We start from the raw sequence: 11,385 nt of genomic DNA, 5'->3' as shown, positions 1-11,385 counted from the left end.
TTTTTTTCTCTAGTGCCTCATTTAGTTAATATAGTTTCATAAGACTTTTAAATATCTGGAAGGGGAGTTTACTCATTAATCTTACTTTTTAAGAGAGTAATTTTTCCTGGCTGTTCTTCCATTACCAATTTCCAGATGCTCATTAAAAACGCTTTATTAATAAAAGGATTTTAATGACTAAAATTGGGGATGCGTTAGATGGGGATAGATTAATTTTCTTTTAGGTTTATTTTAGTTAATATCATAGAATTTAAGAGTGGGAAGGAAACTTCCAGTTAAACTCTTCCAACCTCTAATTTTATTTCTGTCATTTTAACATGGAAGTTTCAAACATAGACTAAGAAGAAAGTGTACTTAAACTCCATATGCCATCCCCAGGCTTCGGCAGCTTCCTATTCGTCACCATTCCTTTTTCCACCACAGTTCCACTCATTCTTATGCCAGTTGCTGTGGACTGAATCAAAGCTCCAACATATTTCATCAGTTACTCTAAATGATAAGGAGTCTTCAGACACAAGCGTAATTCTATGAGCACATCTAAAGTAACTCATAACAACATGAATTATTAACTAAGTAGTATTCAGATTTTCCCCATCATCTGATAATCATTTTCAAGTTTATTTTGTTGAAACAGCATATGGACAAGGGGCCATATGTTGCAACTGATTAACCTAACCTCACTGTAGTGTATAGGTTTCCCTTTCTTCCTCTTTTTTTCCTTTTTGCTACTTATTTGTTGGAGAAACTAGGTTGTTTTTCCTGTAGACTTCTCTAGATTTCAGATTTTGATGAGTATGTCCCCAGGGTGGCACTTAACATACTCTTCTTTACCTTGCATTTCCTGTGAATGAAAGTTAGTTCCAGAGGCGTATTCAGATTTGGGTTATTTTTGTGTGTTTTTGCAGTAATGTTTCATTGTTGGTGATATTACTTTCATCAAGAAACACAGGAGGCTTGGTTATCTCTTTGTGATGTCAGCAGTTGTTAATAATTACCTAGATTTGTGAATTCTTTAGGTGTTGGAGAATGGTGGTATTTTAATATTAGTGTTCAGTCTTTGTTTATTAGCAGGAATATTTTTTAAAGAGAAACTTTCCCTAGTGAATTATTGGGTTCTGTGAGGTACACTGGATGAAGAAAGGCAGGATAAGTGCTTGTTTCTCCCTTTGATTACCAGTCTTCAGAGTAATGAGTTGGTTTTGTGGCATCATCCAAAGATGACCAGCAAGTTGGTTTGTTTTGTTTTATTTTCATTATGAAGCCATAGCTTCAAAACAACTTGCTTTGCTTTCAGTCTGTTGCTGTTGTGATTCTTTCTGATGCTTAATGTGCCATCACTGTCCAGTGTGAGCCTCATCGAGTTGTTTCTGATTCCTTCCAACGTGACCCTAGTGGCCTGTAATAGCTTCTTTGTTACCTGCTATGACAAGATATTGAGGGTTACCTTGTGCATGCTCTGCTTCAGGTCTATTCTTGAAGGAACAGTGGTATCTCAAGATAATCTGGGCAGCCACACCTTTTACAAAAGAGGATGTTGAAACCTTGTGAAATTGATGGATTTACTCAAGACTGGTTTTAGCATGGTACTAACTTTAGACTTCTAATCTAGATTTTCCCCCCTTAACTCTTTAGCAAAAGAAGGTTTTGATGTAAAATTAAAGATCCAAGACATTAAAAATATGTGTTGTTTCTTGCTATTTATTTTGAATTTCAGAATACTATATTAACTATTACCTTTAAGTCTCCTAATTAGAAAACAGTAAATACACATTTAGAATTAACAAGGAAGTAATTTATCTTTCTTTTGAAGAATGTTACCCTTTTTTTTTTTTTTTTTTTTAGACAGTCTTGCTCTGTTGCCCAGGCTAGATAGTGCAGTGGTGTAATCTTGGCTCAGTGCAGCCTTTACCTCCTGGGTTGAAACGGTTCTCCTGCCTCAGCCTCCCTAGCAGCTGGGATTATGGGTGTCCTGCCACCACGCCTGGCTAATTTATATAGTTTTTTAGTAGAGACAGGATTTCACCATGTTGGCCAGGCTGATCTCAAACTCTTGACCTCAAGTGATCCCCTGGCCTTGGCCTCTCAAAGTGAAGAATGTTCTTTATGGACTAACTTTATAATCTCTGCCACATTTTGTCAGTGACTAGGTACTTTAAAAATGGGGTTCAGGCCTGGTGCGGTGGCTCGTGCCTGTAATCCCAACACTTTGGGAGGCTGAGGCAGGTGGATCACCTGAGGTCAGGAGTTCAAGACCAGCCTGGCCAACATGGTGAAACCTCATCTCTATTAAATATACAAAAATTAGCCAGGCGTGGTGGCGGGCACCTGTAATCTCAGCTACTCGGAAGGCTGAGGCAGAGGATTGTTTAAACCCAGGAGGCGGAGGTTGCAGTGAGCCGAGATTGTGCCACTGCACTCCAGCCTGAGCGACAGAGGGAGACTTCATCTCAAAAAAATAAAATAAAAATGGGTTTCACAATCCATACAAAAGTTACATTTATAATTTTTTTGTAGACTAATGCTATGCAGTTGGTACTGGGTGGTTTCTTGGTCATGCAGTGTATTTGATAAATTATTTAGTAGCTGTGTAAAGTAATGTTTTCAGATAACTCTGTCTTTCTCATCTACCAAGACACTGCATAGAAGTTCCTATTTACCCAGAAATTATGTAAGTTCTTAAAGCCAGAGTCTTTTCAACCACAGCATTTTACAGGATTTCTGTGGATAAGAAATTAATGTATTTCATGGGATATTTGTATCTTTAAAGTGGAACTTGCATGCTGGGAATGCTTTAAAAAGAAAGTATTTGCATAAATGTTATGTATATAGCTAGTAATTTTGAACATTTATTCCACTGTTGGAATGTCTTTTTGCTTGAATAAGAACTTTTCTGACTCTTTGCTCCAAGAAGACACATAATGACACATAATCTTGCATTCTTCATGGCAGATGTCTGCTGTTAGCGAAAATGATGAGTCGTGTACATATTTCATACTTCGGTTTTGTTCTTCACAGTTTTGTTTCTCTCTCTAGACTTATTACAAGCACTGACCCTTTAAATTTATTGAAATATTCTCTTACTGTTATTTATAACAAATCATTTCACTTCGAACATGCTTAAAAGTTATGTTGTCTTTTCTTTCTAGGAGGCGCTGGCTACGATTAGGCTTCTCGACGTCCTGTGCGAAATGACTGCGAACACCGAGCTGCTTGGCTATCTGCAGGTTTTCCCTGGCTTGCTGGAAAGAGTGATTGGTGAGTGGAATATCACACATTGTATTTTTAGCTAAGAAATCTTTGGCTTGTCACACTGTAATGTAAATCCAAACACAAATCCTGAATTTTCAGTGTACTTTTGGGAATTTTGTGAATATAGTATTTTGAGAGGAATCAGTGTTGTAACAGTTCGGGCGGGGCCAGATAAACCTGAGCCCACATTGTTGTTCAGCCCCTTCCCTTCTGTTTAACTGAAGATTCCTTCTCGGTAACGTGAGGATAACAGTGCCGGTTACGCACATAGTAGCTGTTTCATCAGTATAGGATGTGATGAAGATGGAGGGGCAGGGGAGGTTTGCGATGATGATAGTGGTTTTATATTACTATAGCTTTGCAAAATGTGGCAGTAAATTTTTCCCATTTACATTTAGTGAACACGTAGAATGATGTTGTACACATATTATATATAAAAATCTTGTGAGAAAATGGTTTAAACAAGAAGCCATTGTTAAAGACATTACCACCCTTGCTAAAAAGCTGTTTGCAAAATAATTCAAGTAGAACATGTTCCTTGTGGTTAGCCATGCTTAGGTTTGCTGTTCATTGTTCACTAGTTTTTCCTTTAAAGAGACAGTACTTACTCTGGAGACCAGTGTACTGAGAAAGATGGCTTTGTGTCTAGCAGTATAGACGAGCTAGCAGTGAGCTGTAGAGGAAGATCCTTAAGAGTTCCCATCAGTGTTGTATTTTGAGTACAGTGCTTTTAGTGATAATTCAAATACAACACCAGGAACCTGGGACACTGAGTGATTACAGAAAGAGCCTGAGTTTGGAGCCAGGGTCAGCGTGTGTTGCCATCCCAACTCTGCCAAGTACCAACTTTTCTGAGCCTCTTTTTTTCATTTTAAAATTGGGAAAGCGATACCTTCCTGTATAGATTTGTTGAGAGGGTTAAATGAGATAATGCGGAAACACGGAAATACAGTTCCTGAAAGATTGTCTGTTTTCATTGGCTGCCGAGAGGTGCTCACAGAGGATAGCACTGACAAGTTCTTTCTCCTGAATGTAGCTGAAATGAAGTATGTCAAACACATGCTGCCTTCTGATGATTTGGCTGACTGGATGAGGGGGAAGAGCAAGCACTCTGGGTTTCTATTATATGCGTCATTATGAATAGATGCTGTGTTTTAGACTTCACTGACTAAAGTTATTACAGAGTTCTTTCATAAAGAAGTTGAGATTGGAAACCTTTTTGTAAGAAGGATGCTAGCAAATTTTTGGCTAACTTTTCTTTGTAGATAAAAAGAAATTCTGAGTTGAGGCAGTCATTATGGCTTATGTCTCTAAAACTGGAGTAAACAAATGTAAAGCAAAGGCAGAAGAGCCTTTGAATCATTGTTTAAAGACAGCTTTCAGTGCTCTATCTTTATTCTAGTAAAATAAATTAGATTTGTTTATAGAAACTAGTAGTACAAAATACTAAAAGTTACTTTTCTATGGAAAATGAAGTTTACTCTTTTGGTTATAGATCTTTTACGGATGATTCACGTAGCTGCGAAAGAAACCACAAACATTTTCAGTACTTGTGGTTGTGTGAGAGCAGAAGGTGACATCTCCAATGTGGCCGAGGGGTTTAAGTCTCATCTCATTCGTCTGATTGGAAATCTGTGTTACAAGAATAAAGATAACCAAGACAAGGTAAGAGGATTGCTTAGCATGTATTACACATACATGGCTTCATTTAGAATATAGTCTTTGGAAGACATTCACTCTTTTGGAGTGAAAGCCTGAGGTGCTTAGAAAGTAGCTTGGAGAGAGCTACATATTTTATATGTATACACACACACACACATACACACACGTATGTATATATACATATATATTAATGTATAGGCTCTTTGTAGCCTAGACAGATTTCTAACACATAGTAGATATTTACTAAACACTAGTTATTATTGCCTGTTATCTTAAGAAAAAATAAAACTTTTATCTATAGCCTATGTTTATGGATGGTAGCATCATAAGCCTTTTCTTCTAGGTGTTTTAAAATGGATGTAAAAGGAATATAATATTTAAGTATGAAGTCTTTGAGGACCCAGTAGGCTGCTTTTAGAAATCTCTTATGTGTGGATGAACTTAAAGGTAATTATATTGAGAATGTGAGAGAATGGTAAGAAAGATCTCAGGGCAATTGGACCACATGCTTCACATCAATCTCATCATCCTGTATTTTTCTGGAGTTTTACTTTGGGTGACATTTGATTGCTTAGTTAAATATTAATTAAATTTGTACCAGATTACACTTTTAAGATGATGGCAGAACGTCTTGCATTTTACGTATGTTTCTGCAGTAAGACTTTGCCACTCCCCTGTCAAGGATTGGCATCTATTTGTCCATCTCCTTGAATCTGTGGCTGCTGTGAGCAATCAAATACGTGATCCTAAACAATTTCTAGCATAGCCCTTAACTGGTCTAGCTGATTCTATTTCTGGCTCCTTAGAAGCCAGTCACCACGTGAGGAGTATAGATTCCCTGAGATGACCTTGCTGTGAGTTGCTGAATACAGGTGGGAAAGGCTGGAAGATAAGATACAATGAGGAGAGAGGAAAAGTCTAGTCAAGGAACATCAAGGCATGAGATGTGTGTGAGAAACCATCTTGGGAGTAGATCCAGCCTCAGTTTCTTACTTGCCCTGCTGATGCCACATACATCAGGCCCCCCCTTACTGGGCAAAACCCTTTCTGAATTCATGACCCATAGTATTGTGAGAAAAAGTGAAAAAAAAAAAAAAAAAAAAAAAAAAAAGGTGATGTAGGTTCCATATCTGTTAGTAGCCCAGTCAGTTACTGTTGGTCTGATTCTTCTGCAAATAACAATTATAAACTTTGGACAAAAACCAGCCATGCGAAGACACTCAAATTTGACACAAATGGGCAGATTCTGGAGTGCAGTTGACACCGGAATAAGGGAGTGACACAGTGTATGGCATCAGGGCAGTGAAAAGTCATTACAAACTCTTCAGTCTTTCTTTCTAGCTTGAAGAATCAAAGAACAGTTTGAGGGCAACCATAGCATTGGAAAGTGAGGGGGGAATTGTGGAGAGCAGAAAACAAACCCACCTCTGTGTATCAGCTACCTAAATTTCTGCTAATGTCTGAATCACATGTGCGGGGCAGGCTCCAAGCAGCTATACTAAGAATGAAATAATCATATTAAGATTTAGAGCACCTACCCTAGAGTTTATAGTACAAGTCCAACTTATACTGTAGATCATTGATAACTGCCCTCTAAAAGAAAAATATCAAGACCCTTTTTTTTATGAGGTGGAGTCTTGCTCTGTTGTCCACGCTGGAGTACAGTGGCGTGATCTTGACTCACTGTAGCCTCCACCTCTCGAGTTCAAGCGATTCTCTTGCCTCAGCCTTCTGAGTAGCTGGGACCATTGGTATGTGCCACCATACCCAGCTAATTTTTTGTATTTTTAGTAAAGGTGGGGTTTCACCATGTTAGCCAGGCTGGTCTCAAACTCTTGACCTCAGGTGAGCCACTACACGTGGCCTAAATATGAACACTCTTTAGAGGAACATAATAGAATCGAGAATTGCTACAACATAATGTATTGTGCAATGTCCAGGATATAGTTTAAAATTACTTGATGTACAGGAAAGTGTGATCTGTTCTCAGTTGAAAAGATCATCAGTGGAGACTGACTGTGAATTGGAAGACACAGATACTGGGTTTAGCAGACAAGGATTTGAAAGCAGCAAATGTAACCATGCCCAAGGATGTAAAGGCGATATGCTTCATAGGAATGAAAAGATAGAATATCTCAGCAGAGAAAGAGAAACTTCAGAGAACTAAATGGAAATTCTAGAACTGAAACATAGAGTATCTAAAAATTTTTAAAATTACCGAATATGCTTAACCTCAAGAAAGATCACAGAAGAAAGAGCTAGTACACTTTAAGATGTATCAGTAGAAATCCTCTAGTCTGAAAAACAAAGTCGGGGAGAAAAATTGAAATAAAATGTCCATTTCAAGATGCTAAATTTTGGGGCAATTTGTTATGTAGCCATTGATAACTGGAATAATTCCTGTGAGACATGGCACAGAACCAAACTCTAGACAACTTGCGCTTTTAGTATATCGGCACATCATTTTGTCACTCCTCATCTTCAAGAGTTTGAAACTACTTACTGGACAGATTTTTGCAAAAGAAAGGTGATAGAGAATAAACACTTTACCTTTTTAATGCCCAGGACTGCCTTTCTTGGGCCCAAAGAGGTGGTTTTTCTTGTGTTTAACTCTTCTTTTGTTGCTAATTTGGACTGGCCTCTTACAGGAACAAAATGTAGTAACCCTTAAAAGGCTTGTGAAATAACTCACTGTTGTCAGGACCAGATTGCACCAGGAGTAAATATGGAGTGTGCCCAAGTGCTGCTGTGTAGAGGTCACCGGGGCGCACAGGAAGTCAGTGGTGTGTCCTGTCACTTGTGAGGTTGCTAATAGCACTGCTGATTTCTCAGCAAACAGTGTAGAGGGTATGAAGGAGTTCATTCTTTGAGTATCAACCCAAATGCCTCTGTTTCTTCCAGTTTCTTACCTGTGTCAACAAAAGGCCTGAACCTGAAAGCATTACCTCTGGGATTTTTTTTCTCCTCCCAAAGACTCTTGACACAACACCAATATCTTATTCTAGATGTGCTGGAGTCTTCTTTATTCTTGTAGTCAAATCCTGGATCCAGCTAGGTGTTACGAGTGTTTGCCTTGCTCATTGTTGCCTTAAGGGATGGAGCGCACTAGCACTCAGATGACTTTGGTTGTAGTTTTGGGAAAATGTAATGGATGGTTATGTAGCAGTTCTTTATCAGGGGCCAATAATTCTCAGTGTTTGTCTTGATATGTTGTCCCACTTCTAACCCAGCTAAAGGGAAATTTGGCTCTGTCTCTGCTCCAGGACTAAAGATCTGAGTTGGGGGGGATTTCGTGTCATCTAGCCTAATTTGGGTTCCCCCTTTGCTCAAAAGACAAAAGGGCCTGATGATTTATTGTTTAGTGTTTACTATGTCCCAGCATTGTGCTTAGTGAATTACATATATTATCAACTTTAATCTTTGCATCAGCCTTGCAAAGCAGGTTCTGCTAACCACATTTTAAGGAGAGGCCATCCAGTTAGTGAGGTGCAGAGCCCAGGGTAGAATTGGGATTTGTTTGCCTGTTGAGTTCCCAGGGCCGTGCTTACTTCCCTGCACCATGGTGAGAGCTTTTCGAAGAGTTGAAGGAAAGGGTTTAAAGTAGACTTTCTGAAGGATTTCACGCTGGAGGCTGGTCAATCTGGGTCTCCTAGGCCAGCCTGGCCCCTTAGACTCCCTCCTGGATGAAGTCTGGAGCTCTGGGGGTCCTTTCATCTCTGTTTCTGATTCACCCATTCATCAAATATGAATGTTCCCAGCCTTGGGGATCCTTTGATGGGTAAGTCAGGCAGGTATATCTTCTGTGAGGTTTCCATTTTGGGAGCATCTGGGGACCATGCTTGCCTCTTTGAATCAGAATCCCAGACTACTCATGACACAAATTTTCCTAAAATCTTTGTGTACTGCCTGATTCCTCTGAATTTTGAGCAAGAGTCTTTTAAGCCCAACTGTGTCTGTGTTGTTTGTATAACTTCATCCATTGCAGTGAGTATGGTGCCCACCTGCAGGATGGCCCCCTTAAACTGGTGTGGCCCTTTCCATTTTCCAGAATTGTTTTCATCTGCTTTAGTTTGTTGGAGCCTTATGAGACCTCTGTGGAAAGGGCCGAAAAGGTATTTCCAGCATCATTTTCTAAATGAAGAAACCAAGGCCCAGAGACCAAGTGTGATTTAATTCAGCCAGCACTTGCTGAGTGGAAAATGCTGTGTGTTACATGCTCTGGAGAAGACAGTCACTTTAGTGGGGGGAATGACACACGTGCACTTGGAGCTGTAGCAAAAGCCCATGTGGTGAGGCCTGTCAGAGAAGAACAGGTGGGTGATGTGTCCTCTGGGCTGGCTGTGCCAGGAGCATTTCTCTCTAAGAACAGGCTGGACTGCCAGGAGCATGGTATTAATAGGAAGGGTGATCATCTTTCTTTGAGATGTCTGTCTTTGGCTAAGATTTAAGAGAATCAAGGTACCTGGCCTCAGATTGAAAATCTTCACAAAAGTGTACTTTACCCCAAATTGTCATGAGTCTTTAATGCTTAAGTCTGTACATGTGGTAGATGTAGTGTTTCCTGAATTGTAAAGGAGTTGCTAGACTTTCCTTTCCCATGTCATGGTAGGGAGGTGTCAAATCCTTACTGACTTCCATTCTTATTTTTTGTTCTCAACTTGCATAGTAATTCCTTGCTACAACTGCAGTGATTAGTTTACTTCTAAACTTTTGTGGACGTAAATGGAGATTCTGTTTTAGTTTCTATTGTAAGAAGCACAAAGATGCTAATGCTGTAAACATGAAGAAAGCATTCTTCGATGACTTCGTTAGAATAAGGAATGTATGGTTTACCTTTTTCTTCCCCATTCTTCTTTTCTTCACAATTGTCATAACCTCTTTAAGTGAATATTCATTAGGAGAAAAAACAAACATGTTTATTTCATAAAGCCTAATGCAGTTTTCAAATCGGACAGACAGATGATCTAGTTTTTCTGCCTTTCCCCCCAAAGGAAATTGTATTGACTAGATTGGGCCATATGTCTGTTCAGCTAGAGGTTATGGTAATGTTCACTTTCTCCTCCTCCTCCTCCTTCCTCCTCCAAGATTCCCAGCAGTCACATACTTGATGATCCCATGTCAGATATATGTGCCTATAAAGCTTTTATTACAAGCAAAACTTAATTTTAAAGTAAGTCTGTACTGTATGGAAAAGTTCAACATGAAAAGACAAACTTTATTTGGCCCCTTCAGTTCTCAATTTTGAAGGCAGCTTCATTTATATACATAAAATCATCTTGTAATACATTTTCCATTAACTTTATGTTGCTCATCATGTTATTTCCAGCATCCAAATTGTACCTGGCACATAGTAGGCATTCAGTAAATTTTTCTAATTTTTCTTGAATGATAACTTAAAAGTATTTGTTGAATGTCTACTACATACCAAGTACACTTTTAGGTTCTGAAGATATATAGCAAATAAGACACAGTTCTCTGTTTGAAGAGTGTAAATTCTACAATTTTCTGGCTATATTTACAAAGAATAGTAAAAATAAATAACTTTTCAAGTGAAAATTAATGTTCCTCTAAATTTCTGAGTTGTGTAATTATTTTTGAAAGTCTTTATGTTTGAATATATTCTAATTTACTATAATTTGCCATATTTTTATTTGACTTATCCAAATCATATATATTTTAGATTGTGACAACATCTGTAATGTATCATATTTGCAGGTGTTTAAAAAATATTTTTTAAATCCCAGCTTTAGGCTTTGTAGATCTGATTGCAGTTTTTTCATCAATCTTAAATAAAATTTAAGACTGAATTTACAGTTGTTAAACATTCATAACATGATCAATTTTTAGTGGCTTTTTTTGGTGGGGTGGGGTGTGCTACTTTTCAGCCTTTTGTATCTAGTCATGGGGAGCCAAGAGCAGGCAAATTATTAACTCCTTTATTATTTCCTCCTGTCTGAAATGTTTTCAAGCAGCATATTTGCCTGTTAAATCATGAAACTGAAAAAAAAATCTATGGCTATTTCCTATTAATTTTTTTAGATTTTGCTCTCAATGAGGATTAGTACCTATTTTGTACATCAGTACTGGCTGACTTGTCAGTTACTGAGATAATTGATTGAATGATTGTTCTGCAGAGAAATACATAAATGCTGAGCTAATAGGTGTTAGTGTTTTTCTTTTTCCATTTGTAAATTAGGCCAGGGTGGCATGGCCCTTGGTGCTCATATAGGGCCAGCTTCTGTATTCTCGGCCTATACTAGCACTGTGTGGACTTCCCAACCTTCATACTTACCCTGAATGACCTTAACTTGGCCTTCAGAACTCAAGTTGACAGGTACCCCGTTGACCTGTGCAGAAACCCTTTCTCTTCCACACGCCTCACTATACTCTCCTGCCTGCTCCTCGCCCCCTGTCTTATACTCTACCTATAATCAGTTTCTGTGTCTACACAGATCATGGGCTGTTAATTCTGAT

The 11,385-nt window shown here is 38.5% G+C and overlaps 1 protein-coding gene across 2 annotated transcripts in view; it reads left to right on the top strand.

Moving 5' to 3' along the window:
- The window catches only part of ATXN10 (ataxin 10), a 166,993-nt gene that overhangs the window by 65,152 nt on the left and 90,456 nt on the right, over positions 1 to 11,385 (top strand). For both annotated transcript variants that reach the window (XM_017529465.2, XM_017529467.2), the window contains 2 exons: positions 3,147 to 3,255; positions 4,745 to 4,914. In XM_017529465.2, the coding sequence (XP_017384954.1) occupies positions 3,147 to 3,255; positions 4,745 to 4,914 (279 nt within the window). The remainder of the gene's footprint in view (positions 1 to 3,146; positions 3,256 to 4,744; positions 4,915 to 11,385) is intronic.

The sequence above is a fragment of the Cebus imitator genome, unplaced genomic scaffold (genome assembly GCF_001604975.1).
Source record: "Cebus imitator isolate Cc_AM_T3 unplaced genomic scaffold, Cebus_imitator-1.0 Scaffold59, whole genome shotgun sequence".
Classification (NCBI taxonomy): Eukaryota; Metazoa; Chordata; class Mammalia; order Primates; family Cebidae; genus Cebus; species Cebus imitator.
The sequence above is the reverse complement of the archived record's forward strand: the minus strand, read 5'-3'. Positions and strand labels throughout refer to the sequence as shown.